We start from the raw sequence: 26,852 nt of genomic DNA, 5'->3' as shown, positions 1-26,852 counted from the left end.
CAAGGAAGAAGAAGACAGACTCCTACTAGGATTCCTCTGTAATCCTACTAGGACTCATACTTTGTAATCTGACTAGGACTCCTTATAACTGACTTGTAATCCTGCCCCCTGAGTATATAAAGGAGGGTAGGGGACCTAGATCAGCAGCTTAGACCAACAGAGCTTAGCTCAGAACCATCATCAATAGCTAACAACCATGCTACACAACACCCAAGCGCAGGGCGCAATATACAACACCCCAAATAGAACTTAGGATATTTATCTACTTTAGAGGTTTGAACCTGTATAAATTTGTGTCTTGTGTCTTCACTTTTACCATCGAGTTTCAAGTCCAACGATTTCCCCACCAACCAATCTACTACCTCGGTGTCAGATTTATAAGCCCGGCAGTCCAACAGGGGGTTAACCAAATGGTTGATTTGTAGATGGAGGGGATTGTGAAACCAAGAACTCGAAGGTGATAGCCAGAACACAAGGGACTCAAGGGTTTTGGACAGATTTGGACCTCCGAAAAGTAATACCCTACATCTTGTATGTTGGTGCTTGTATTGCTCGAGAGTTGATGTGGGATTGTTGGGATACCCTCGGGGGTTGCCCTTGGCCACCTTATATAGGCTGACAACCTAGGGTTACAAGTCGGTTTGAATCTAATCTACTCCATAGTTACATGGAAGGTAATCTGAGTCGGACTACAATACGTGTCCAACAATATCCGGGCTGATTTGAATCGTCCAGCCTCCTTGACTTGTGCTCCAAGTATCTTCATATCCTCGGCCCGCACACCCTGGTCGGGCGGGCCCACTTGTCAATTCTGGCCAGTATCCTGGTCAGTGGGGACCCATGGGGTACCCATATCCCTCAAGCCCCTGAGCGATGTGTAGGCGAACAAGAACTTGAGGTTATCACAGCGAAGCTTAAAATGTGGTCGGTTGAAGCTGCGATGGCATCATGGTGACAGAGAGGCTGCACAATCCTCAAAGAAGAAAATCCGAGCGAATGCAGAGCCATCGCACAGAGCGAAGTTGAGTGCCGAGTTGATGGATGTTGGGCATCCAACAGGTCAAAGCGAAGGATATAGAGATCGCCACAAGATGCACTCCATAGGAGTAGCCCCCGAGCATTGAAGCGATTAGTATAATCAGTCCAATGGTCCAAAAAGAAGAAAAAATTGATCCCAATAGTAGGTCCAAGTGCCTGAACAAAAGGATTAGCAAAGCTACGGAGGCATAACGACCAGAAGTAGGCGACCAACCCCCAAAAATGAGGACTAGCGGAGCCACGGAGGCACGCCGACCTAAAATAGGTGCCTAGCCCCTTAGGACGAGGACCGACAGAGCCGCGAACGCACGCCAACCTAAAATAGGTGCCCATCCCCCGACAATGAGGACTGGTGGACCGCAAAGGCATGCCGACCTTAAATAGGTGCCCAGCCCCTAAGGACGTGGATTGACGGAGCCACGTTGACCTCAAATAGGTGCCATGCCCCCAAGGACGAGGAGGACGAGGACTGACGAAGCCGCAGAGGACACCGTTGAAAGCACAACGGAAAACCCACAGACACCGTCCCGCGTGTGCCGTGGTAATGGAAAACCCGCAGATTACGTCCGATGTGTGTGCCGCAATAACGGGAAGCCCGCAAATTCCGTTACTAGGTTATGCCGTCACGCCCCTCAAAAGCGCAAGGGGAACAGAGCCGTTTCATTTCCATCTGTAACACTCACAGCATCACTGCCACAGTCCACTAAGTGCATCGCTACCGTGCTCGCAAACCCTAGGCCGCACCTCCGCGATTCCCAGTCTGCTCACACGTACTTCGCTGCCGCCGCCGAGCCATCACGCCACCATATGCGCATCAAAACCCTAGCGTCCATCAGATCGAAATCGCAAAGCTTAGAAACTGAAGAAATGGTGCAAGTGAACATTCCAGATCCCTCATTGAAGTCAGTGATGACAGAGGAGCATATCCAGGTGATCGTCGACCGGGGTCTCCTCGGGTCCAAGGCTCTGCTAGACTAGAAGCCAACCGCCAGCCAAGATTTCCTGATGGAGAACAAGACAGAGACGGTGGTCTTCGCATCGTTCTTCAAGCGCGGATTTTGGATCCCATGTGGAGACTTATTCAGGGGTCTGCCGCATTACTACAAGATCAAGCTGGTACATCTAAACCCCAACTCCATTCTTGACATTGCAGTTTTTATCCATCTGTGCGAGGCATATTTGGGCATCCCCCCGCACTTCGATCTCTGGAGGTACTTGCATCAGTTGAAACTCGTGTCAACCAAGGGAAAGACATCATGAGTGATTGGGGTTTGTGGTTTTTCTCTGCGGCTGAAAAAAGTCCAGGAGTACTTCGACCTCCAGTTGAAGGATTCCAACAAGGGCTGGCACAAAGAGTGGTTCACAGTCGCCAACCAGCAGCCTGAGCTGCCGCCGCATACTAGATACAGGCCAGTGGTCATGCTCGAGTGGTCGAACTAGCCGACCTCGAAAGAGCAGGTGCAGGTGCAAGTGAATCAGTTGCTGGTGAAGATCGCCGACTTGAAGGCGCGTGGTTGACAGCCGGAGTGGTCAGCATAAACTTTCGTCGAAGACTAACGCAACCAATCAAGCACCGAGTGCACCCCGCGTATGAGTACACAGGGCCGCAGGACCCAACCTGGGAGGTCCAACGTAAGGTGCCCAAGGATGAAATCGTCAATCGGGTGTTCGAGTTCTTTGGGGGCATTATCAAAAACAAGAGCTGATTTCAATGTTGATTTACTTCCAAAGCTGGCCGACCAGTATCAAGATGTGGTCGAGACAATGACTTGGATCTGTAAGATAAAAACTATGTGGTGTATTAAACCATAAGACAGGATATGTGATGCAATTGACTTAATCGTATGCGGAGAGAAAAAGAGGCTCCATCCCTCCCTTGGTGTATACGGTAGGACAATGTGTACCCAAGGCCTGTAGCCGCTAAGCACCTAGCCTTGCCTCACCACCGTCCTGCTGAGAGAGGATCTCGAGCCTGTAGGAGGGGTGAATTTAAGGTTTTCTACGTTTCGCGAGGTAGAACGTTAACCACAGGAGTTAGTCGTATTGCCTTGAGAGGGGGAGGAGAAGGATGTGAGTGAATTTAAGGTTGTCTACGTTTCGCGAGCTAGAACGTCAACCACACGAGTTAGTCATATTGCCTTGAGAGGGAGAGGAGAAGGATGTGAGACCCGGAGTCGGTGTCTGGGGAAAGCCCCCGAGCTTAAGAGCAAGTGGTCTATCGAACAGGTCAGACAACCCCCGAGCGTCAGGAATAGCTCCGACATAGGAACAATAAGGCAGTAGGTACGCAAAGAACCTTAGAGATTTTATTTACCCAATAAATAAGGGAAAATAGAGTACATAGCTTTTAGATCTAAGGGTACAAACACCATAGATACTCGATGTTCCACGGATTGGGGACGCCTGAGCCGTACGCCCATTGGAGTCGATAGGTGCCTGGCTGGATGACTTCTTTGATGATGAAGGGGCCTCCCAGGGGGCAGCTAGCTTGTGCATGTCCTTGGTAGACTGAATCCAGCGAAGCACCAAATCACCAATGTTGAAGGAGAGTTCTTTGACATTCTGATCATGGTAGCGTCGTATCTGCTGCTCGTGGCACGCATGCTAGATGAGGGCTGCCATGCGATGCTCTTGGAGGTTGTCGATGTCGACCTGCCGACTTGTTTCTGCCTTGCCCTCCTCGTAGTACTGGATGCATGGGGCGCCAAAAGCCACGTCGGATGGCAGGACGACTTTCGAGCCATATACCATGAAGAAAGGGGTGTAGCCAGTAGCCCGGCTCTTTTGTGTTCGTAGGTCCCAGATGACATGGGGTAGCTCACGTAGCCACTTGGTGGCGTACTTGGACGCGTTGTTGAACATGCGGACTTGAGGGACTGGAGAACCATCCCATTTGCACATTCGACCTGACCGTTGCAACGCAGGTGCGCTACTGAGGAGTAGTACACATCGATGAGGTTGTCTTGGCAAAAGTCCCAGAACTCGGAGCTTGTGAACTGCTTGCCAAGGTCAGTGATGATCCTGTTTGGCACTCCAAAGCGGTGTGTGATTTCCTCCATGAATTGAGCAGCTTTAGACGACTCAATGCTAGTGACAGCCTTGACCTCAATCCACTTGGTGAATTTGTCAACTGCCACGAAGATATGGGTGTAGCCGCCCGGAGCAGCCTTGAAGGATCTGACCATATCCAACCTCCAGCATGCGAAGGGCCATGATGGTGGGATGGTGCGTAGGGTCTGGGCTGGTAGATGTTGCTGCTTGGTGAAAAATTGGCACCCTTTGCACATTTGTACGAGCTCCTTTGCATCGGCTACTGCTATTGGCCAATAGAAACCAGAGCAGAATGCCTTGGCAACCAAAGTGCCCGAGGCGGTGTGGTTCTTGCATGTTCTCGAGTGGATCTCATGTAGGAGGTCGAGGCCCTCACTGCACAGAATGCACTTCATCAAGATGCCTGTGGATGCGACTTTCCTATAGAGCTCCTTAACAATGACGACATAGTTTGCACTTTGTCGAGCTAATTTTTCATGTTCTATCTTATCCTCTGGCGCCATCTGATCAGTGATCAAGGCAATAAATAGGGCGCGCCATTCTTCTTCTGCCTCAATCATCATGACGTCAATAGGAGTCGAGGCCTCAACGCTGCCATTGACTTATTCCGAGTCCAGAACATTGATGGATGGTTTCCGAAGATCTTGTACAAAGACGCTGGCTGGAACCTGTGCACACTTGGAGCCGAGCTTGGACAGGCATCGGCGGCGACATTGTGGTCTCTGGGGACATGGTGGAACTCAAGACCATCAAAGCGGGCCTCAGGTTGTGGATTTCCATGCAGTAAGCATCCATGGACTTCTTGGTGCAGTCCCAGTTCTTGTTGACCTACTCGATGACGACCTTGGAGTCGCTGTACGCAAGGATACGCTTGATCCTGAGGGAGACGTCAATGCGGAGGACGTGGATGAGAGCTTTGTACTTGGCACCATTGTTGGTGACCTTGTAGTAGATCTGGAGCACGTACTTGAGCTGCTCACCTTCGGGGGATATGAAGAGGACCCCCGCACCAGCTCCTTCGAGGTTGAGGGTACCATCAAAGTACATAGTCCAGTGTTTTGGCCTCTCTAGGGAGGGTGACTTCTGGATCTCTATCCACTCAGCCATGAAGTCAGCCAGGATCTGCAACTTGATCACATGACGCGGGCAAAAAATGAGGTCGAACTTGTCGAGCGCCACGGACCACTTGACAACTCGGCCGTTGACATCCCTGTTGTGGAGGATTTCAACGATAGGGTACGAGGATACCATGCAGATTTTGTGCACCTGGAAATAGTGGCGCAGCTTTTTTGATGAGAACAAAACTGCGTAGAGCAATTTCTGAACCTGTGTGTATCGGATCTTGGAGTCGTTGAGGACCTCACTAACGTAGTACACCGGTTGCTGCACCATGTGGGCATAGCCGGGATCTTCACGCTCGACAACTAGCACGGTGCTGACAACATGCGTCGTTGCAGAGATGTAGAGGTAAAGCGTTTCTTGGTCGGCCGGGGCCGTCATGACGGGTGGAGTGGTGAGGAAAGCTTTGAGCTGTTCGAGTTCCTTGCTGGTCTCGTCATCCCACTCAAATTTGTCCACCTTTTTGAGCAGCTTGAAGAAGGCCAGACCCTTTTCTCTGAGTTTGTTGATGAAGCGGCTGAGGACCGCCATTATGCCTATAAGCTTCATGACGTCTTTCTTGTTGGATGGTTTTGCCATGTTTTTTATCATGTCCACCTTGATGGGATTGGCTTCAATGCTGCAATGTCTGACCATGAAGCCCAGGAGCTTTCCAGCTGGGACACCGAAGACACACTTGCCCGGGTTGAGTTTACAGCGATACGCCCGGAGGCTGTTGAAGGTTTCTGCGAGGTCAGCTATGAACCTCTCCTCATATTTTGTCTTGAAAACCACAGCGTCAACATAGGCCTCAACGTTCTTGTGTAGCTGTGTCGCGAGGCAACCCTGGATTGCCTTCTGGTTGGTGGCGCCAGTTTTTTTCAACCTGAAGGTCATGGTGTTGTAGCAGTAGATACCGAAGGGTGTTATGAATGTTGTCCTGTCCTGGTCCGCAGGACTAAGGGCAATCTGACGATAGCCTGAGTAGCCGTCAAGGAAGTAGAGCAAGATGCTCCCAGCCGTAGAGTCTACGACCTGGTCGATGCGCTAAAGAGGGAAGGGGTCCTTAGGGTAGTGTTTGTTCAAGTTTGAGTAATTGATACACATTCTCCATTCACTGGTTTTCTTTTTTACAAGGATTGGATTTGCTAACCAGCTGAGATGCTTACATTCACGGATGAATCTGGTGGCTAAGAGCTTATTTAATTCTACCCTAATGGCCTCCTTGTGATCTTGGGCGAAGCTTTTGCTTGACCGGTCGTGTAGTCTTGCTCAAGTCCAAGGAGTGCTTAGTCAGCTCCCACAGGACACCGGGCATATCGGATGGCTTCCATGTAAATATGTCTGAGTTTTCCCGAAAAAACTGGTGAGTGCAAGTTCCTGTTTCTCAAAGAGGTCGAACCCTATGAGGGTCGTCTTGGTCCGGTCTTCTAGGTTGAGGCAGATCTTCTTGACCTTGGAATCGGACTGCAGCGCCGTGGTCGTCAGCTCAGTCTCTGGGATCGTGAGCTGGTCTCTGTCCACTTTCTGTGCCTCGGCGAGCATGGCGGTGGCCTTGGCCGAGTAGTCTAGCGCTTCAGCGAGCTACACCACCTCCTTGAGCAGAACACGTCTCAATTGGTGATAGCCTCGGATCTTCTATCACGCAGCACGCATGCACAAGATAAAAAGATCTCAAACGTGCAAACAGTAGTGCCAATACGCATACACGAGACACAAAGATCTCACACTCGCAATGGCAATGGCTAAATAGGGACTAAGAGCCTAAACATAACATGCTAACTATTCGTGAAAAATATAGCCGAAACAAAAGCATGACACACAATATTTATATTTATCACTAAATAAATTTCAGTAGTTTCACATTCTACAAATATGCTACATAATGTATGCATCTCTTTTCTTTCAGGTCAAGCTTTAACGACGACTCTCTAGGATGCTCAGCGTACCTCCAGTGGCTCAGCTAGTTCTCAAACTCAGGAGCTAAGTGCCAATTGCTACTCGGAATATCTCCATTGGGTCATCTAGCTTCCAAGCTCGAGGGTTAAAGTTCCAATTACTCCTCAGAATACCTCTGGTAGCTCCACTAGCTCTCAAACTCGGGGGGGAGGAGTTAAGCACCAATAACTACTCGATGTGGCTCCTACGGCTCACCTGGCGCATAAGCTCGGGGGTTGGACACCGCAAAACTACTCGGATGATGACTTGCACCCTTGGATTGATTATTTAATCATTACAAGGCTGATAAGATATATCCAACAGATTTTTTCAAGATGAAAGAAAAAGATTCAAGATTTTATTCACCCTCAACCTGATTCTTTGATTCAACCTAAGGCTCGGGGCTACTCCATATGGAGTGCGACTTCCGCCGCACTCTATATCAGCAAAGATGAAATCAAGACTATAAAGGGCTTGAGCACACCATAGCCTTATGACAGCTTTGAGGAACTTTGAAGATTCAGCCAGACAAGTACTCGAAGAGCAACAAAACTACTCGGCGAGGATCTGAAAAGTACTCGAAGGCTACTGCATTCGACTATGAAGCACTTGTCGGGGATAGATTCTCAGTACCCGCAAGGAATAAAGAAGACGGACTACTACTAAGATTCCTCTGTAATCCTACTAGGACTCATACATTGTAATCCTATTAGGACTCCTCCTTATAACCAACTAGTAATCCTACCCCCTGAGTATATAAAGGAGGGCAGGGGTACCTAGATCAGCAGTTTAGACCAATAGAACTAAGCTCAGAACCATCGTCAATAGCCAACAACTAGGCTACACAACACCCAAGCATAGGGTGCAATATACAACACCCCAAACGGGACGTAGGGTATTACGCTACTTTGGCGTCCCAAACCTGTATAAATTCGTGTCTTGTGTCTTCGCTTTTACCTTCGAGTTACAAGTCCGGCGATCCCCCACCAACCAATCTACTACCTTTGGGATACCCCTCAGTAGGTTGCTAGGTATAAACACCAACATGTACATCTGTGTTGATATGTGTTGCCTAGTTAATAGAAAACAAATCATGATCCACGTAAATAGATTTGATCGTATATTGTGTTCCTCATCTACCTGTCATAGATCGGCGTTGGGTGTACCGGCCATCCGGGAACCTGCTGGGATGTTTTCTTGAAGGCCTCGGGCACCGGTCACTAGGCAGCAGGCAGCAGCGTCCGTGTGTGCCGAAGGGACGGCCACCGGCCACCGGCCAGTGTCCTGTGTGGTCGTGCGAATGCGAGGACGTGTGGCGCGCGTGTACCGGTCCGGCCACAAAAGGTTCAAGACCAGTTGAGGTAAACTGGTTTGAGGCGCGGGAAACCTAGCTTGTTTGGTTTGAGGTGCGGGAATCTAGCTTGTTTGGTGTTTGGTTTGAGGAGCGGCTCCGTCCAAGACTAGTTGCTTCTTCACAAAGATCATTTTCCCTAGGTTCGGAGGGTCCCAGACGAGGTCATTCGATAGAATTTGAGGAGACATTGTTTTTGGCACTAAAATTGGACCAACAGACGAAAACACTCGAATGTGCGGTGTGCAGAGGGGTTCCTTGCTGCTCCTCTACACAGGCTGGTCAGACCGGTATGATGGCCAATCAGACCGGTTTCGCCAGTGAGCTCGGCGAAGGAACCAACAAACATCCGCCCAGGAGGGACCTTATCGGGGCAGGCGCACCCTGGATTGCCTAGACTCGGCAGACCAGCTAGAGCGCCTCCTTATGCCATGGGGATGGAAGAAGAACAGCACGTGGGGTTGGAAAAGGAGGGGAAAGATGAAAAGCAATGGATTGATTTGTGATCGATTGGATACCCTCAATCAGCCGTGGCCCTTTGTATTTATAGGATGGGGAGGTCTTGCCCTGTTAGGAGTCGAAACCCTAACAAATTCCATGTCAAAATACATCTCCTAACTTGGACTACACAGACCAAACCGGTCTGACCACCCAAACCGGTCTGACCGGTTTTCCTAGGTGCAGATCTTCTAGAGGTCATAACTCTCTCATCCAAATTCCAAATCGGACTTTTACGTATGCATTTTGATCTACTCAATGAGAATTACGCAATGGTAAAGTTCAATTTGCATTTTCAAAACCGGTGGGGAGATCGGTTCAGAGACCTGACCAGTCAATTTTAACCATCAACAACTTTATTGCATATTACTGCCTGCGGCATGGATAGCTTGGTGACGGATTGGTCGATACCATGCCACAAACCAAACGACGTGATTAGGCTCGGAGTTTGGATCGGATGGTTCCGGATGGTACGACGATGCAAACAAACATGATGCTAAGTTCATCATCTACGACTAATGAGAAAATCAAAGGTACCACGTGGCACGGGCCAGCCGGACACATGGAGCGCTAACAAGCGCCAGTTGCGTGAGAAATCAAAGATTCCATCTCCTTTTACAGAAGTTCAAAATCATTTTAAATCGATGAATGAACCTAGATCTTTTAATGCAAAGTTTATTTTACATTTCGTATGCTAGCTACACGCAGAGCAGCTCTCGCCTTGGAGTCTCCTACAGCAGCTCACTCATCAATAGGCCGAGGATAAAATATGTGAACGTTGAATTCACAAAGTTTTTTTTCTACGATGGAGAAAATTTAATATAGGCATATAGCCAAATAAATTGGTTGCAAATTTTCTCGACAATTTAGTTGGCCGTGAATATTCCTAGTATATCTCCCACACTATGCAATCGTACATTATGCAACAATCAAATTATATAACCTATGATATATTTCTTTAATTCATAAAGCAATATTTTCTTTTCGTATAATTCCAAATTCTTTATAATTACTTCTAACAAATTATATAAAAATATAAAACCATGCTAAAATTAAAACTAAAATGTGACACAAAGTCCTTGTATTTATGGATGGAATTTTTCAAGTAGCTCTAGCTTGATGAACGTGCATGATGCATGGATATATTTTTCAGATTAGAGTGCTGAACTGCTGATAGATGCTTGAGTATCAGTAGATACAATTTACAGAGTATATGTACTCCTAATACTATGTCTGTATAGATAGACTATTATATGAGTAGGCTATTTGTTGACTACTCACTCCATCTCAAAACATAGCTCCGTTTAGGTTTGCACTCAATCAAATATTTTCAACCTTGATCAACAATATTTCTAAAAATGATTTATTCATACAGAAAAGGTTACATATTATTGTAGTTGTTTCCACTATGAATTTAGTAACATCAATTCTACGTTGTCAATCTTTATGAAATTTCCGCTTATATGGGGTTATTGACTGTTCTCATCTCATGTCATATTGCTCCGCAGAATGCTAGACATTCGCCGCAAGGGTGATTTTGTAGCTACTGCATTATTTTACTGTCTTGAAAGTGCTAAACACACTTAGTTCAAAAAAAAAAGCGCTAAACACAACACAACAAGATACTCCCCCACTTTGGGCCCACGTTGAACGGAACCGCCCAAGTTTTGGGCCCACCCCGCGGCCAGTAAAACACTTCCTTCCCCCTCCAACTTCGTCCATTTCTCAATTTCCTTTCGAAAAAAAAAAACCACGTCGGCTCGGCTTCTTTGCCTTTTCCGGAAAGCGCAAGTGCGCAACGAACCCCGGGCCCCGCCCGCCCGCCCGCCATGCCGGCGACTCGCCGGAGCGCCACCGCCGCGGGGATGCCGGGCGGCGATGGAAGCGACGGAGGGAAATGCGGTGGGGAGGAAGGCTCCGGCAGGAGCAAGGGCCCGCCGGCCTCGCCGAACAAGCGCGGGAAGGTGTCCCTCGGCGGCAATGGAAGCGACGGGGGGGATGATAGCCCCGGCAGGATCAAGCGGCCTTCGGCCTCCCCTCTGGCCTCGCCGAACAAGCGCGGGAAGGTGAGCTCGAGCTCCTCATCCTCCTCCGCCCGCAGCGGGATTCCTGTTTTTGAACGCGATTGGGCCTGATGTTGATTTGTTGGATGATGGAGGCGGAGGCGTCCGAGCCGAAGGAGAACGCTCTAGCCGCGGCGAAGAGGAACAGTTCGGGGCGCTCAGAGGGGAAGGAGATGGGGAAGTCGGTGGGTGGCTCGGTTTATTGATGGTTCTTCCTGGTGGCTGGGTTTATTGATGGTTCTTGGGGTTGCGCTTTCTCCAGTTTCTTCAATGTTTCTGGCGTTCGGTTCTTAGGAACTCCTCCCTGTTTGAGGGAAATTAGGATGTACAAGTACAATACAGTACCTGTAATAGTTCTTGGGGATTAAGAATTTGTACTTGGGAATTGGGGCTGCTCTGATGTTTGCATGTCTATTCGGTTACAAGTGGAATTCCTTGACGTTCAGCAATTTTTGCAGTAGCAATTACTTCTTTGGTAGCAATAGGTGTTTTGTAAGCATGCCACTTTTGGTTGATGGTTTGCTTTAACCGGTTTTTGTAGTTTAAAGATGCAACTCTCGGCTGAAAATACTGATAGTGTAAATGCAGATTACTCTTTGTTCTCGATGCTTGCGGTTTACTTTGCGTCTGTTCATTGATAGTTTCTCCCGCGCACCACTTAAGGATTTTGATTTTGTTTATGTCTGTTCATGATCGCTTTTGTGCAACCATAATGGTTCTTAGATCATGGCCTGACACAGTTCTTTAAATCATCAGTTATGATTCATCATGAGGCACCCAGTCGAAAGGAAGTGTTGGTAGCTCAAGATTTCTTGGTGTCCAGATCACAAGCTTTTTCTTGTAATAAACTAATAATATTGGACACAACATTTTCATGGCACTTCTGTGTATATCCAGTGTGAATGAACCTGTAAGTTGGTTGGTAGTCATGGTTCAGACTTCAGACACCTCATGTTCCTATTCATGGCGATGAAATTTCTGTTGGCAGAGGTGAGAACTGTCACATATGTTTGAATGACCAAGCTGTTAGTGGAGATTTATGCCTGTTGCGGCATCTTGAGGTCTTTTAATGCTTCTGCATTGTTAGAACTTAGTTGCATTGTTATGTTTTTTGGCTTCTATCATAAACAGTGTGTTGTTTCTTATTCCAGGGAGGAACACATTTTAAATATGCTGACAAAGATAACCAAGGAGTAAAAGAATCTGGTAAGTTTACAATTTATAAGGTAACTTCAGTTCTGATATTGTAGGGTCAATTTTATCTGAGATTGGCTTGGCTGGTGAATTTTGAAGCTCTTGGAAATCAGTGCGATCCTATTAAAGGCAGTATACCTCTGAGCGTTTGGCAAGCCTTTAAGGATGGGCTGAAACAAGGCATTCTTAACCCTGATGATATTGAAGTAACCCTTGATAGTTCCCCATATTATGTCAGGTAATATGCTAGTTATGGATAATGATATGGATTTGCTTTAAGATATATCTTATTATCTCGATATTTCTCCCAAAATACTAGGTGCAAGCAATCTGTACTTTTTTGTAGCTTTGGTGCTAAAGTAACCCTTGCATTATATTTTTTCTTTTTGTTATATATCACCTTCTTTCATATCAATCTGTGCTCATCTCTTGCAGTGGCACTGCAAACGAAATACTTTTATCATCTGCTCTCATGCATATGGAAAAGGAGTTCCGGAATCGCTTTGAAAAAATCTCATCCCTAAATCGGCGAATTCTAATATCCGGTCCATCAGGTTTTTCTATCATTTTTTTGTTTTGTTTTATATTACTGTGATAAAGTAATGTCCTGGAGTTGTGTTGAACTGTTATGCCTGCCTTCTGTATATCTAACTATTTTGCACAAACATGCTTCTAGGTTCCGAACTGTATCAGGAAGCATTGGTGAAGGCACTTGCAAAGCATTTTGATGCTAGACTTCTCATACTTGACTCTCTTGTGCTTGGTGGTGTAAGTTATACATTAGTTCCCTCACTGATATGCACAATCAGAAATTTTACCATACTTTTCCATGGTTCAATGTGTTAGCAGAAATATGTAAAAAATTTACTAAAAGATAATTCTATGCGTATGTCTTCAAAGTTTCAGGATTCCCTAAAGGAGTTAAGGAAGGATGATGCACCGACAGGAGCTGACATTGTTGGACTATCCAACAAAAACACTTTCGGAGAAGTTTTTTATGCTGCTTTAGGAAACCTGATTATTGAGGTAATTGCTGTTATAGTAGGTGATCAGCATCACTATGGTTTATATTCTTTCTGCCTTAAGCAATCTTGTTTTTTGGATTCATTGCCTTTCAGGTCATTTCAGAAGAAAGCTGCTGCAGTAAATTGATTGTATTACTCAAGGACGCACATATGTTGTTGACAGAGTATAGAGAATGGCTGAGAAGAGAACTTCCAATTTGTGTTCTGATTATTGGATGCCAAACTCAGGGAGACAAAGATCAGGTATACTTGCACTCCTTTGACGAAACAAAATGAAATGTCAAACACTACTTGTTAAGACTTAAGACAATGGATAACAAAGAATACTCGAGGCAGAGTTGGAGAAAATTATTATTTAGTTGTGCTCTGAAAGGTTATTTTTCCTTGGATGATTCTTTCTGTTAAAGATGTTAATATAGTGCTCTGGACTTCTTTGTAGTCACATCCTGTTTTTGTGGGTTCATAAAGTTTCATAACACGCACCAACTAGGGATTTTAGGGCTGTTGTAGTCTTATCGATCAGTGGTACTGTTAATATCACTTTATATTTGATCCATGCTTGATGTTTCCAAAAATGCAGGAAGCATCTGGAAGTCAGCCTAAACTTTTCCCTCACAAAATTTGCATCGAACTTCCACAGGTAATGTGATCCCAATGCAGGTAGTATACTTTGTCTAATCTGGAGGGTTCTTTTTTTCCCCCACTTCGTAATGTATGTTTTGTTTTTGGCAGAACAAAGAGCAGCTATCAGATGTAAGGAAACAACTAGAACATGATATTCAAATCCTCAAAACTAAAGCCATTGTTGCTAATATCGATGAGGTGAGCTGCAATTAGAGCATTTCCTAAAACAACATATCGTAGATAGGAAAAACATTAATCTTATACTGTATATTGGAAGTGTATGTAAACTAGTATGTGGCTCTAATATAGAATGCCTTGCTTGCAGGGTTGCTCGGCGGAGCGTATGCGTGCCATCCAGGCTGTCTTCCCAGCAGCCCCGGACGTGATGGTCCTTTACCCTAATCAATTCCTGGACCTATGGGCGTGCGGGCAAGCCGTGGAGGAGCCGTGGGCTGAGGTGTGGAGGCGGCTCCCGCTGGTGCTGCACGACGTGCAGCTGTCAGAGGCCGTGCAGATAAATCTGCAGGCGGAGCACTACGACGACATCGTCATCAAGCGGCATGACTTCAGCGAGACCATCAGCAAGGTGCTCAGGAAGCACCCAGGCCCAATCAAGTGCGTCCGCCTTGATAGCACCGCCTGCCCCGGGCCTGGCCTCCTAAGCGAGTGGGTGGATATGCTGTCAGCAAAGGCTGTGCAAGAGCTGGTGCTGGTCAACCTGACCTGGCCCATGGAGCAGCTGGAGTTCCCACTACACCGCCTTTGCAGCCAGAGACTGGTGACCCTGGCGCTTGGGTTCTTCGGGTTGACGGTGCTCGGCCTCGACTTGTGCTATACCCTCTTATCTCTGGAGCAGCTAATCTTGGTGGGATGCCGCTTCTCAGGACAAGCTCTCTCCGCAGTACTCTACTATCTGACACGCCTGAGCAGCCTCACCATCGGGAGCTGCGACATCACGGCCGGATGCGGCCATCAAGGCCTGGAGATCGAGTCCCGGACTTTGACTAGGCTGCACCTGTGCAAGTGCACTGCAAGTGCCGTCACCATCGTCAACGCCCCAGCGCTGCAAGTGCTCATCACGGGGGTTACCTCAGCCCCAGCACCTGGAAGAAGGGAGACCCTGGTGCTCATTAACCTGAGGTCCGCTGACGAGCTGCAGACACTTGAACACCTTGGTCTCCACCTCCATAGACTCCAGATTACCAGCGACGCCACTGTCAAGTTGAAGCACCGGCCGGTCGTCTCACTGCCCGCTCTCAAGACTCTCAGCATTGGGATACAGGTCTGCATGCCACACCACGCATCCATCCTGGTGGATTTGCTCGGTAGCCTGCCCCGCCTCCAAAAGCTGACTCTCTGGGTAATCGACCTTCCCGCCATCTTTGATTTCTTTCTGATTTACCGATTTGTATCTATCTACTGATCGATCATCTCTGACAACCACGGGCGATTGATTTGATTTGATTTGATCTGCAGCGGGTCGATGATCTCCCTACCAGTGGTGATGACGAAACCTGCAGAAAAGCGTGGTCCCTCGACTGTGCGCCGCCCTGCATCACCCACTGCCTGGAGAACCTCGTCGTTCAAGAGTACAGAGGAGGCGGCGGGGAGGTTGCTTTCGTCCGGCGTGTGCTGTCGATCGGCTGCAGCCTCGTGTCGGTCACGCTCTGCCTGCACCAGACAGTCCCACTGGAGGTCGCCACCACACCATTCGGCGGATGCCTGGTCGCCTCAAACGGCTGTAAGATAGTAGTCAGGCGCGCCACACATGGGGTGTACGAGTAAACAACTGCTTTGTCTCATCTTGTTTTTGATTTGGTTGCTGATGCCCTTGGTGTTCTACTGGACAAAGCATCTGTAAGGGGGAATCTAAGAGTTCTTAGTGAGCTGATTCCATGGGGGCATCCAAAACGCTGATGAGCGATGACACAGTAATCATGTTAGATGGTTCTGATCGCTCAATCTGAAATTGATCCTATGTTGTTTTGCATGGTTGTCAGGATTAGAAATCATTTTCCATAGGAGTGGAGCTTCTGCCTGCACCTATATTTTTGAGAAAATGAGGAAAAGGCTAGAACCATGGTAGGGCAAGCACCTCTCCTCAGGAGGGAAGTCAACTCTATTAAATAGTTGTTTCAGTAGCCTTCCTATATACAGCATGGGTTTTATCTTCTTACTGGAGGAGCTCACAATAAAATGAGCACCATTAGAGGATACTTTTTCTTGGAAAGGGGCTGAAGGTAAGTTCAAATATCATATGGCCGAATGGGAGATGATAGCCTGTCCTAAAGACCAGGGAGGTCTTGGCATTAACAGTACCAAGGTGATGAATAACTGCTTGCTGGTGAAGTGGATATGGGAAATAACAAAAGGTGTTTCACAGTTTTGGCAGGGGCTACATGGTGAAACACCCCTTCAAGTGGGGAGCAACTGTTTTGGGAGGATAATTCGATTGGTGACATCCCTCTGAAATATCAATTCAACTCTTTGTACAGGGTGTCCTCCAATCCAAAAGTTGTGGTTGCAGATTGTTTTGACATGGAGAATGGCATATTGATTTCAGAAGAACATTTAATGAGGCTGATTTGCATGAATGGAATATCCTGCCTGATCTGCTGCAAGGGGTGCAGCTAGATCCTTGGCGTAATTGATTGGGATGCTGTAGGAATATGGAAATGCAAACTGCCACTTAAGATTAGAATCTTCCTCTGGCAGATGTACCACAACAAACAACCTACAGTCGCAGTCCTGAAGAAGAGGGAGCCATCTCTGATCTCTGCTGTCTCTGTGGCCGGACAGACTGAAGAAAATTTGGCTTCCGATGAAGATCAACTCATGGAAAAGCTTTGGCACGTTCATGTTTGCAGGTATGGCATGGGCACTTTGGACGACACGGAACAAGATAGCGATGGACAAAAAGTTTGTGAATAAGCCTGCTGAAGTTTTGTTTCTTGGCATGTCGTTTCTGCAGAAATGGAGGCCGTTGCTCAAAAAACTTTGAATTTTACCAGCAAACCAAGCAGGCTCGATGGACCAGGCCATGGGGAAGATGTCGGATTGGATGAACAAGCTCTCCCTGCTTCAGACGTCTGTGTGCTCTAGGCCTCTGTTTGGTGTAATACCTAGCCTGAGCTAGTTGTTCTGGAATTTTTGGATCGGCTAGCTGTTCGCTTCAGCCGTTTAATTCTGTATAAAAACTTCACATGCTTTCAATATAAGCAGAGAGTTTCTCCTTAAAAAAAAGTGTTGCCTCATGATTGTGCTCAAATTTTGACGAAGATTTCGAGTTTTCGACGACGAGGACTCCAATTTGAGTTCCTCCATAATAGTCCATGCTTCATACTCCCATCTCCATGGATCGTGGAGGGCTCAAATTTCTCAGCTCGATCGATGTATCCGTACTCCGTACCTATCCATCGATCTGGACCGTTGGATCCCCATCGGACGACGGTTCACCCAAGCCGCTCGTAAAACAGGCTCTCTTTCGCTCCCTCGTCGAGCCCAATCCCCCAAATCCCAATCGAACCCGCCCTCCCCTCGCCCCAAACCCTCGCCCAGCTCGCCGCCGCCGCCGCCGCCGCCGCCGGCCGCCGTCTCCGCCCGACCGGCCGCCATGGCTCGTAACGAGGAGAAGGCGCAGTCCATGCTTAACCGCTTCATCACGATGAAGCAGGAGGAGAAGCGCAAGCCCCGGGAGCGGCGGCCCTACCTCGCCTCCGAGTGCCGCGACCTCGCCGACGCCGAGCGCTGGCGCTCCGAGATCCTCCGCGAGATCGGCGCCAAGGTCGCCGAGATCCAGAACGAGGGCCTCGGGGAGCACCGCCTCCGCGACCTCAACGACGAGATCAACAAGCTCCTCCGCGAGCGCGGCCACTGGGAGCGCCGCATCGTCGAGCTCGGCGGCCGCGACTACTCCCGCAGCTCCAACGCGCCGCTCATGACCGACCTCGACGGCAACATCGTCGCCGTCCCCAACCCCTCCGGCCGTGGGCCCGGGTACCGCTACTTCGGCGCCGCCAGGAAGCTCCCCGGCGTGCGGGAGCTCTTCGACAAGCCGCCTGAGACGCGAAAGCGCCGCACCCGATACGAGATCCACAAGCGCATCAACGCCGGGTACTACGGGTACTATGACGACGAGGACGGCGTGCTGGAGCGGCTTGAGGCCCCTGCCGAGAAGCGCATGCGGGAGGAGGTCGTTTCAGAGTGGCACCGCGTGGAGCGTGTGCGACGCGAGGCTATGAAGGGGGTTGTGAGCGGCGAGGTGGCTGCTGCAGGTGGGCGCAGTGGGGAGGCTGCTAGGGAGGTGCTGTTTGAGGGGGTGGAGGAAGAGGTTGAAGAGGAGAGGAAGCGTGAGGAAGAACAGAGGGAGAGGGAGAAAGGGGAAGAGGCTGGGAGGGAATTTGTCGCACATGTGCCACTACCTGATGAGAAGGAGATTGAGCGCATGGTCGTAGAGAGGAAGAAGAAGGAGCTGCTTAGCAAGTATGCAAGCGATACCCTTCAGGTCGAGCAAGAGGAGGCCAAGGAGATGCTCAATGTGCGACGCTAGAAAAGATGGTCTGTTCTTGATTTCCATATCCCCATTGAAAATTTTTACCTGCTGTAGTGATCTTGACTTTAAGTACTGTAGGCATGTGTTCAGTATGCTTTAGAATTAAGAGGATGAGTGTTCTTGTTTTTGCTACCCATTAAATTATTTGTGCCATTACTGTCGGTGTTGTCTTGCTGCAAAGAATTCATATGATGACGCATTGCCACTCCTTACATTTTTTTTAAATCCATTGCTTGCATTGCATTAGTAATATTTTCTGGGTGTTAAAAGAAGTTCAGCTACATATCACCCCTACTTCACTAACCCAGCCAGCTGTACCCATACCCAATACTCCAATACTCCAATGCTTCCTCTGTATGACGTCGTGTATTGTCGTACCCATATCCTGTATTGGTGATGAGTAGGGGTGTTCAGTATTGCAGTATAACAATGTGTTTCTGGATGTTATGTTGTGTTCACTTTTGCAGTATAGTCACAAGGTGTTTCTGGATTAAACGATGCGTTCAGGATTGCAGTATAGATGTCGGAAGCCCTCAACCTTTACTGCTTGAGTAGAAATTTGATGCATTGTTTTGGTCATTGCTGTCTGTGTTGCTCAATCTGTGATGCTGCCACTAATTTGTTGTGTTCATGTAACTTCCTGAGATCAGGTGAAATTTGGTGTCAGGGCTCCATACAAGCTGTTAAATAAGCTGTTTTTTTTTGTGTGCTTGTGGGGTAGCAACAGCATCTAAAACTCTAAATCATATACCTTTGACCAAATTAGCAATTAAGAAGTTATGTTTTTCATGTTACTGTACCTAATGTTCTTTTGTATTTTGATTAGTTCTGTAAGCATTGCGAAGCACTTGCCCTTCATGCAAAAAATGGTTAATTCCATGTATGTTTTGTGCTGACTCTTGAAATAATAAAACACCATTCAATCAGAAATTAAACATGGCTGGCTGGGTGAGCGGCCCTGCAAGTATTTTTCTTTCCTGATAAATCAGTGTATCTGCCTTGTGCTCTGGTTCATTGAATAGATTGTGTTTGCTCAAGCAAGTGAGATTTGTGAAATGGTGTAAGACCGCATTTAAAGCAATCTGAACAATTTTCTGTGAGATCTGCGTATCTGTCCTGATTAATTGTATCATCTGCAGTCGTGTGAACTAATTAGCTCCTAAACAGTGTATATTTAAAATCAGAGGGAATATGAGATACTGTTCTGATTTGTTTCTACTATGAAACTGAAACACCTTTCCATGGTGTGTTATGGAGTGCGATCTTGCTTGCATGTCTGCTTCTCTAGTTAGCTCCTTTTCTAGTTTCTTTATGATGCATCAGTGAAACTGTTTGATCTTTACTGCCTTTTATATTTGTGTATTTAGTATAAAGAGTCACTGCCTCACAGCCTCAAACCCGGTTCCTTTTAACCAGGTTGGCCCATTGCCTCATTGGTGGATTCTTCATGGTTTGAAGCTGAGCACTGAAGTGCACTAAGGAACAACGTTTCAGTGGCTTGGCATCGATGCTAACCTGGAAGATATCTGGTGTAAAAGGAAAGAGGTTTGCTTGAATTTGCATCGGTCTGTTTAATCAGCCTGGGTGACGACTGGTGCCTGGTGGCAAGTTGATGAAGGCTAAACACCGGTGGTAGGAGCGCCGTTGATGTGAGGCTGTGAGCACAGTGCGGTGTAACTGTTATTATCATGTACTTAAACCAGTGGCTGCGCTGATTGATCTTTAGAATTTCCGTGTACAAGCGAATCGGATGCTATCATCTACAGTAACTGTTTTCGCCCGGTTGTGCACATCGTATGCAGATGCACTCTCTGGAAGCATCATAGAAAAATTCAGTGAAACAAGGGAATCTGATGTTATCATATTATTTCAGTCTCATCTCGTGTATCAGGCTAATCAGCTCCGGCATTAATACATAGCCCATTGTGTGGCAGTACTGCTCAAGTGCTCGTGCAACTGTGTTTTGGCCTTTGGGAGGTACGCTGGTACGGTTGAATGCTAACGGGCAAATTCAGGAACAACATGTAAAACAAGCTACAATGCCACGACGAGCGCTATTAATTACATAACTGAGCATCAATTAGTCTGATTGAATTGAATCATAACGACCGCAACTGGCATTTCTTAGTTCACCCCCTTGCAAACTAGGATCCTAAATCACCCTACAGACTACAGTCATACATAAAAAATTTCAATTTCAAATTTTGAGCATCCATCAAGACCACACAAAGAAGCTACTTCCCTGAAAAACTAATGCCACGCTCATCCAATAAAACATGCTGCAGTGGCGATAGTTATCGAATGAGATCTAAAATTGTGCTCATATGAAATTATCGGCTTTTCAAACTCTAGTCTTCTTCTTTTCTAGAATTTCCTCAAACCTGGTGTCTGAGACTGACAGCATCTGGTTCAAGATCAACCTCACCCCAGAACCAGTCATCTGAGCATATCGTGGCTTTATCCGTTGCTCCAAGCTGTATCCAAAGTATTGTGGAAATTTCACGAGCTCACTCCTCGGGTACTCCATCGTTAGGAAGAACTCATATTTTGGGAGTAAGTTTTGCTCCAAGCTTAATGTGTGAATAATTCCAAATCTGTTCGCCATAATGCCAATTTCCTCTATGCTGAACTCCCTCTCAAGGAAGAATTCCGTGATTGGCTTCAGCTTTGCCTCGACATTCAGACCAAAAGCCTGTGGGCTCTTCTGAATAAGAGATGCAGCATCTGCACCAATCGACCGGAAATACTCAGCAGTAGGCCTGAGATTGTCATCGACACTGTAGCTCATGATATGAGGGCATCGTGTCAGGATCTTGCCAATGTTTTTCTTGGAAACTCCTAGCTCAGTAAGGAAGCTCACAGTTGTCTCCACCTTGTTCCTGCTATACGTGAGAACAGCAGGGAACCGGGTAATAACCTTGCTCCATTGAGCTCTGTTGACACCAATGTTTTCCAAATAAACCATCATCGGTTTAAGATTATCTGACATGCTGATCCCACAGAGCTGAGGCCTCTTCTTTATGATTCCCGGTATGCTAGACCTTGGCACACCAAGGTCTAGCAAAAGCTCCACCAGGGGTTTTATCTTGCGTTCCACATTGTAATATGCAAATGCTGGGAACTTGCGCACGATATTCTTGATCTCCTCATGATCCATACCAAGGTCTAGTAGGTAGAGCACTAGCTCAGGGAGGGCTCCCCCCGAGGTTGGTGTGCTTATTCTAGCAACTGCCTTCTGTTTATTTGAGCTCGTGGGTGTAAGTACCATAGAAGAAGACAAGGCTTCCCTTTCCATAGAAAAAGGATCAGCGAAGTTCTCCACCACCTCGACCAAACTATCGCCATGTTCTCTATCAAGAGCTTCTAGATATGGAAGGAGGGCATCTCTGATCTCAGGTGTGCTCAGCTCTCTTCCTGAAAAATAAATATGCTGTCAAAAGTTCAGAACCAATAAGAAGACATATGTATACAGAAAAGTGTAACAAAAAGTTGCAACCTTCAGCATATCGAGATCTGTAAGCAATCTGGAGCTTTGACACCAGGTGCTCAATGAAACCATCTGACTTGTTGACGATCCGTGCAGCTAACGTACTTCTCAAACCCTTCTGTCTCAAGAACAATGACAGAACAGCTTTTGCCTCCTCTCTTTCTGCAGCAAGCAACCTTGACCGAACCGATGCAGGGCTTTGAGGAGCAGCTACCCATAGTTCATCAGTATCTGCATCGCAGAGTAATTGTGTATGCTACAAAGTTAAATTGTGTGTACCGCATACTTATATGTAGAAGAATCATTAAAGGGTGAAGAGGAAATCTCACATGACTGTGCATTGCAAATTGGAAGCTGTCGACACACTAGAGTCCAAGCCCTGAATGAACAGAACGCAGAAATCAGTACAATTGAGCCAACAATTAGTGGAGCACATGATAGAGTGTAGGAAGATTATTGAGGAAAATAAAACAATGCTGTTCTCTTCCAAAGGCCTTGCTTATATTTAGGGGCGGAGCTAGGGCTGAAACCATGGTGGTGCACACGATTTATATAGACATAGAATACAGGTAAAATTTTATATGGTGGAAAACTGAAAATTCCTGGTAAAATTTTTCATCATGGTGTTGCCTGTGAACCACCAACCACCCTGGGGCGGTACTACTTTGCCCCATAGGCCAGACACCAAGCAGTACATTCAGAAGCAAACAATGCCAGGTGATTTATCACAACCAATTTTGATCCCCCAGAGAATTACCACAGCGTCGATGTGACCATATCTCATGGGTTTCAGAAAATTCATGGTGTATCCTAAGATGAGTGCTTTTGGAATGGCCACTAGAAATTTGACTCTAAACCTGTTTGGTTTCAGGAGGCAAAAAAAACGGGGGGGGGGGGGGGGGGGGGGGGGGGGGGGGGGGGGGGAGCGGAAATTCAGCTGCAACTATCCATTCTCCAAAATAGAACACAGAGTAGCAGACCATGGCGTAGCTAGGATAGGAGTTCAGGAGATACGGAGTGAATATTAAGCTTTGCATAACTCGTAAGTTGCAGTCAGGTTTGGAATTAGGGGTTAATTTCTGTTGCCGTACTTTTAGATGATGACTATACTAATTCAACTTCGTATGAGCTATAACTATAGGGATCCCATAACTATAAGCCTGCGAAATTCTTGGAACATCGAAATGCTGGGGAAAAATCGGCGAAATGGCACATGCCAAAGGTGTAGATGCTCAGCCCCTACACTAGCAGCCTAGTACACTCTACGGGGTACGGAGGACGAAGTTGAAAACGGTAGAGGAGCCTACTTGCATGAGGAGGAGCTCAGCAGGCTGAGCCGCCATGGCTGAAGCTTCCGGCCGCGGAGGCCCGTGGCCGGGCGGAGATCGAGGGGAGGGGGCGCCTCCAAGCAGGCCATCGCCCGGACTGGGACGACGAAGCACCGCAGCCGCGGGAGTGAAGCAGAGGTTGGATGAGGGTGACGTTGCTTTCCGCCCCGTTCTATCCTGTTGTTTCCCAGATAGACCCCTCAACTGCCACCAATTTAACACTTGCCCCCTTCTAGACGCTACGATGATCGATGATGGTTCCGAAAGATGCTTTATATTCTTAGATTAGAATCTTATAAGGAAAGATGAATTCCACGTGAATCGGTACAGAATCGTTAGAATTTCCGCCGTCCCAAGTGTGTCTAGAATTTTGTCATTGCGGGTGAGTGAATTGTTTCGCTCCCAGCAACCAGAATCTGCTCAAGTTGACACGCCAAGAGACGACAGGCCACGGCTCAACAAACGGACTTGCTTGATGCTCGTCTACGGCCCGTTTGTGTTCAGCATGCAGATTGTAGATCTGCAAGGTGAAACAAACAAGTCCCAAATTGTAATCAGATTGTAACAACAATCCATAGTTCGAATTATTACAATCTAACAATCTACCAGCTGCAACTCTGAATTTTTGCAAGCTAAAACAATGACCGCCTACATCTGACCGGTCATTCGTCACAAAAATTCGCATGCAGCTTACCACGTTCCAGCTTGCGGTCCGTAAGACCGACTACAGAAATACTCTCAAAGTCTTAGCTGCAAAGATTGAGTCATGGCTTACACTTCCGAACTAGTGCCAAGGAAGAGAACAGTATAGCTCTGTGCAGGAAACGGTGAAAACAGTTGTGCATGGTTAATACATCTAGTAGTCCTGAAGTACTCGAAACCTCAAACTTTTCCAAGCTTCCAACTGTCTCATGATGCTGAAGATCTTCTAATCACAGTTCCGCGTTCGGACCGGGACAGAACTGTCACTCCTTCCTGTTGTCTGGTTCACTTTCATCTTCATCTGCATCATCAGTCATGGTTCCCTTCTGAAGCAGCTCCTTCATCTTATGGTATTCATCGTAGTGAACCTTCCGGTGCTCCTCAAAAGCTACAAAGGGACATGAGTTGTTAGTTCTACCTTGCTCCGAACACAAAATAGTCAAAAGGAAAAATATATGGGACAAATTTCTCCATTTGTGATAATCAAAGTTAGCCGAACCATTGTTAGTTACCCACAAAAAGCGCTAATTTGTCATGTTAAACCAAACTGGCTTCACATCTTCTCACCATGCAGTTAATTGTTGAAAATCAGTGGTTTAGAAGAAGTCATGACTGAAGTGAAGAGAAAACCGAGCATGCTGAAAAGAATTTGATATACCATACACAGCAAGTAGATCATGATAGGTGATGTTTCTATGTACTAATACCTTCTGAATCCAAATGTAAATAAGTCGAAGAACTGCACTACAGCCTACAGGTAGGTAAAACTGATTCACAGATAAAAAATCGTCACAGGAGATTTAAGAACCTATGTTATCTCCTTTAGTGTGTCACTTTGTTGGATTTATGGCAAAATAAAAGGGAGGTTAGAAGATAAACTGTATCATGCCAATGGAACCATAAGGAGTTAGCACAAGCAGTGGATGATAGTAAGAAGAGCAATTAATTATCCATGAGCAATTAGTTGTCCATTTTTGCATTAGAGTGGATAACAGAATTTCGTCAAAGAGAGATGTCAGATTAACAACCTGTGCTTTGTTTTATGGCTTCTTCATTGTCACATGATTCCCAACTATTTCTGTCGAAAATCTTTCCACTGGAAACAGCTTCAGCTAGAGCAGTCTTGATGGCATCAGCATGAGCAGATTTATCCACTGGCTCTTCACTTAGTTGTAATGGTGACACAGGCCCTGCCCATCAGAGTGGATAATCAAATTCATGTTATCTGAGAATCGTTGGTGGCTGTATTTACAGAAAAGCAGGAATCTGGATTCGGTGTGCACTGTGCAAGGCCAAGATGACCAGATTACATACCTTCATCCTCATCAATCATAGGGTGGTAAGGTGTCTTGGGCTCGGTGATCTTCTCTCTTTCTGGTTTGTTTGACTCGATGTCATTCAAGTTCTCTTCATCCCATTTGACACGACCCCTGAAACAGAACGATTATGGCACTTTGCTGGGCAAATATTTACATTGAACAGAAATCGAGATGGCACTAACCCTGCCTTCTTGGGTTCTTTAGCTTTCATTGCGTGCCAACAAACTGCAAGTCAACTCAAGAAAACAGCCTGAGAATTTGCAATAGGTCACCAGGTAAGCATCCACAAAGAGAAGTCAATCTAATATCCTCGGTATCATGGGATGGTCAAGGTTCCCCATGAAACATCATCCTGAACATCACTATTTGCCAAAAGCTACGTAACTCCACATCAACCAAAAGATAAATCATAAAATAGAAAATTATAATATAGGATGGGGTCGAACTGTGAACTCCTAACTGAAGGAGTCACAGTTAAATCGGCATAAGACATCAACCATACCAAACAGTGTTCGGTCAAGGGCACATCTGATTTCCATACTAAATACTGCCATCGATAAAACATGAACACAACAATTAGGCACCGATTTTTTTTATACTGTTAAATATTATGCAGCAATTAAGCACGCTTTAGGGTATAATTGATGCAAACAAAAGTAACAAAAAAGGCAACAGCAGGAAGGAAGAATATCCCCAATACACCACGGACAAAGGGGATCGCACCCCATCTGCCCCGCTTGCAGAAATAGCTACTCAAATCGGACCAAACCCCACTGAAACGCGAATGAGGATCAAAGCCGCGGAGACGCACCGTGAGACACGCCGCCCGCCGCGTGACGGGTGACCTAGCTAGGATGGACAATAAGGATGAAACGCATGGCAGCACCGAATTCCAAGGAGAAGAGCATCAACCCCGCCACGCAACGCCCCCTAAATTCGTCCGGCGGAGGACGACGACCGCAAGAGGGATCGATCCGCCTATGCGCGCGCCCCGATTGGGAGGACACCCCGTGAGGGGAAAGAGTGGGAAGGTCGGGAGGAGGTGGAAGAGTACCTTGCCAGCCCGCGCTAGTGGAGGAATGGGCGGAATCGCCGAGCACCAGGCAATACCGGTGGGTGTAGGCGAGACGGTGGCCGGGGCTGTTTCTGGAAAGCGCTGTACCCGGGAAGTGGGCCCGGTCAAATCATGCGCCGGTGCTGGGCCCACATGGGTCCGTTGTCTGCGAGACCAATGCATACAAGAGAGAAGATCAGGAGGCCATGGAATATTGGAGATCACGCTTTCTGGTTCTGGCACTGCTGACTGGGAGGTTTGCATTTCGAATATCCAAAGAAACCCTAGGCAACAATTAATCAATCGTATACACATATCATATCGTGGACTCTGAGAAGTCTTAACACGTCCGTTTCTCGCCGTAAAGCGGATATGTTGAATTACAGCACTATACCGCATAACGTCGGCAATATTTAAAGAATCATACGCTGTTTACAAACTGCGGAAATTCTCCATGCATGCTTCAACGTATGGTTTCAAAACTCAGCTATATTCAATGCCCAGCACGTCCACTGCAGGAGGTTCTCCGG

General features: G+C 47.0%; 5 protein-coding genes across 10 annotated transcripts; 2 read left to right on the top strand and 3 right to left on the bottom strand.

The window, feature by feature from the left end:
* Window positions 1–4,917: 4,917 nt before the first annotated feature.
* LOC140221668 (uncharacterized) lies at window positions 4,918–5,739 on the bottom strand. Its single transcript, XM_072291401.1, has 2 exons — window positions 5,338–5,739; window positions 4,918–5,061 (listed from the first exon to the last, which is right to left on the bottom strand). The coding sequence occupies exons 1-2, from the start codon at window positions 5,737–5,739 to the stop codon at window positions 4,918–4,920; spliced, it is 546 nt and encodes a 181-aa protein (XP_072147502.1).
* A 4,984-nt stretch (window positions 5,740–10,723) lies between these two features.
* LOC117860601 (uncharacterized) lies at window positions 10,724–15,918 on the top strand. 3 transcript variants are annotated; one of them, XM_034743943.2, is made up of 12 exons: window positions 10,724–11,040; window positions 11,133–11,222; window positions 12,189–12,243; window positions 12,331–12,469; window positions 12,667–12,785; window positions 12,908–12,999; window positions 13,138–13,257; window positions 13,350–13,499; window positions 13,837–13,896; window positions 13,989–14,078; window positions 14,206–15,240; window positions 15,357–15,918. In XM_034743943.2, the coding sequence occupies exons 1-12, from the start codon at window positions 10,804–10,806 to the stop codon at window positions 15,663–15,665; spliced, it is 2,496 nt and encodes an 831-aa protein (XP_034599834.1). In that variant the 5' UTR covers window positions 10,724–10,803; the 3' UTR covers window positions 15,666–15,918. The 3 variants fall into 3 exon arrangements, with proteins under 3 accessions (XP_034599834.1, XP_034599825.1, XP_034599841.1); XM_034743934.2 differs by having other exon boundaries at window positions 13,132–13,257; XM_034743950.2 differs by having other exon boundaries at window positions 10,982–11,040; window positions 11,133–12,027; window positions 13,132–13,257.
* Window positions 15,919–17,386: 1,468 nt separating this feature from the next.
* Window positions 17,387–20,310, top strand: LOC117860643 (uncharacterized). The gene is made up of 2 exons (XM_034744013.2): window positions 17,387–18,437; window positions 19,849–20,310. The coding sequence occupies exon 1, from the start codon at window positions 17,494–17,496 to the stop codon at window positions 18,427–18,429; it is 936 nt and encodes a 311-aa protein (XP_034599904.1). The 5' UTR covers window positions 17,387–17,493; the 3' UTR covers window positions 18,430–18,437; window positions 19,849–20,310.
* A 192-nt stretch (window positions 20,311–20,502) lies between these two features.
* Window positions 20,503–23,647, bottom strand: LOC117860636 (transcription termination factor MTERF5, chloroplastic). Its single transcript, XM_034744002.2, has 4 exons — window positions 23,227–23,647; window positions 22,249–22,298; window positions 21,929–22,150; window positions 20,503–21,846 (listed from the first exon to the last, which is right to left on the bottom strand). The coding sequence occupies exons 1-4, from the start codon at window positions 23,334–23,336 to the stop codon at window positions 20,774–20,776; spliced, it is 1,455 nt and encodes a 484-aa protein (XP_034599893.1). The 5' UTR covers window positions 23,337–23,647; the 3' UTR covers window positions 20,503–20,773.
* Window positions 23,648–23,788: 141 nt separating this feature from the next.
* On the bottom strand, window positions 23,789–26,436 carry LOC117860652 (protein phosphatase inhibitor 2). 4 transcript variants are annotated; one of them, XM_034744024.2, is made up of 5 exons: window positions 26,323–26,436; window positions 25,451–25,518; window positions 25,264–25,379; window positions 24,978–25,139; window positions 23,789–24,337 (listed from the first exon to the last, which is right to left on the bottom strand). In XM_034744024.2, exons 2-5 carry the CDS (start codon window positions 25,477–25,479, stop codon window positions 24,213–24,215), a joined length of 432 nt encoding a protein of 143 aa, XP_034599915.1. In that variant the 5' UTR covers window positions 25,480–25,518; window positions 26,323–26,436; the 3' UTR covers window positions 23,789–24,212. The 4 variants fall into 4 exon arrangements, with proteins under 4 accessions (XP_034599915.1, XP_034599929.1, XP_034599937.1 ...); XM_034744038.2 differs by having other exon boundaries at window positions 25,451–25,493; window positions 26,323–26,427; XM_034744046.2 differs by lacking the exon at window positions 26,323–26,436 and adding an exon at window positions 26,080–26,316 and having other exon boundaries at window positions 25,451–25,493.
* Window positions 26,437–26,852: the final 416 nt, after the last annotated feature.

This window comes from Setaria viridis, chromosome 1 (assembly GCF_005286985.2).
Source record: "Setaria viridis chromosome 1, Setaria_viridis_v4.0, whole genome shotgun sequence".
Classification (NCBI taxonomy): domain Eukaryota; kingdom Viridiplantae; phylum Streptophyta; class Magnoliopsida; order Poales; family Poaceae; genus Setaria; species Setaria viridis.
This window is presented reverse-complemented; position numbering and strand designations above follow the sequence as displayed.

Coding starts and splice junctions, on each gene's coding strand:
- LOC117860601 (XM_034743934.2), top strand. CDS start 10,804: ATGCCGGCGACTCGCCGGAGCGCCACCGCCGCGGGGATGCCGGGCGGC. Junction 11,223..12,188: donor GGAAGGAGATGGGGAAGTCG/GTGGGTGGCTCG, acceptor TTCTTATTCCAG/GGAGGAACACATTTTAAATA. Junction 12,244..12,330: donor CCAAGGAGTAAAAGAATCTG/GTAAGTTTACAA, acceptor TGAATTTTGAAG/CTCTTGGAAATCAGTGCGAT.
- LOC140221668 (XM_072291401.1), bottom strand. CDS start 5,739: ATGGCGGTCCTCAGCCGCTTCATCAACAAACTCAGAGAAAAGGGTCTG. Junction 5,062..5,337: donor AGGTGCACAAAATCTGCATG/GTATCCTCGTAC, acceptor GAAGGTGAGCAG/CTCAAGTACGTGCTCCAGAT.
- LOC117860636 (XM_034744002.2), bottom strand. CDS start 23,336: ATGGCCTGCTTGGAGGCGCCCCCTCCCCTCGATCTCCGCCCGGCCACG. Junction 22,151..22,248: donor AATTTGCAATGCACAGTCAT/GTGAGATTTCCT, acceptor TCTGCGATGCAG/ATACTGATGAACTATGGGTA. Junction 21,847..21,928: donor CAGATCTCGATATGCTGAAG/GTTGCAACTTTT, acceptor TTTATTTTTCAG/GAAGAGAGCTGAGCACACCT.
- LOC117860643 (XM_034744013.2), top strand. CDS start 17,494: ATGGCTCGTAACGAGGAGAAGGCGCAGTCCATGCTTAACCGCTTCATC.
- LOC117860652 (XM_034744024.2), bottom strand. CDS start 25,479: ATGAAAGCTAAAGAACCCAAGAAGGCAGG. Junction 25,380..25,450: donor AAAGAACCCAAGAAGGCAGG/GTTAGTGCCATC, acceptor GTTCTGTTTCAG/GGGTCGTGTCAAATGGGATG. Junction 25,140..25,263: donor TATGATTGATGAGGATGAAG/GTATGTAATCTG, acceptor TCTGATGGGCAG/GGCCTGTGTCACCATTACAA.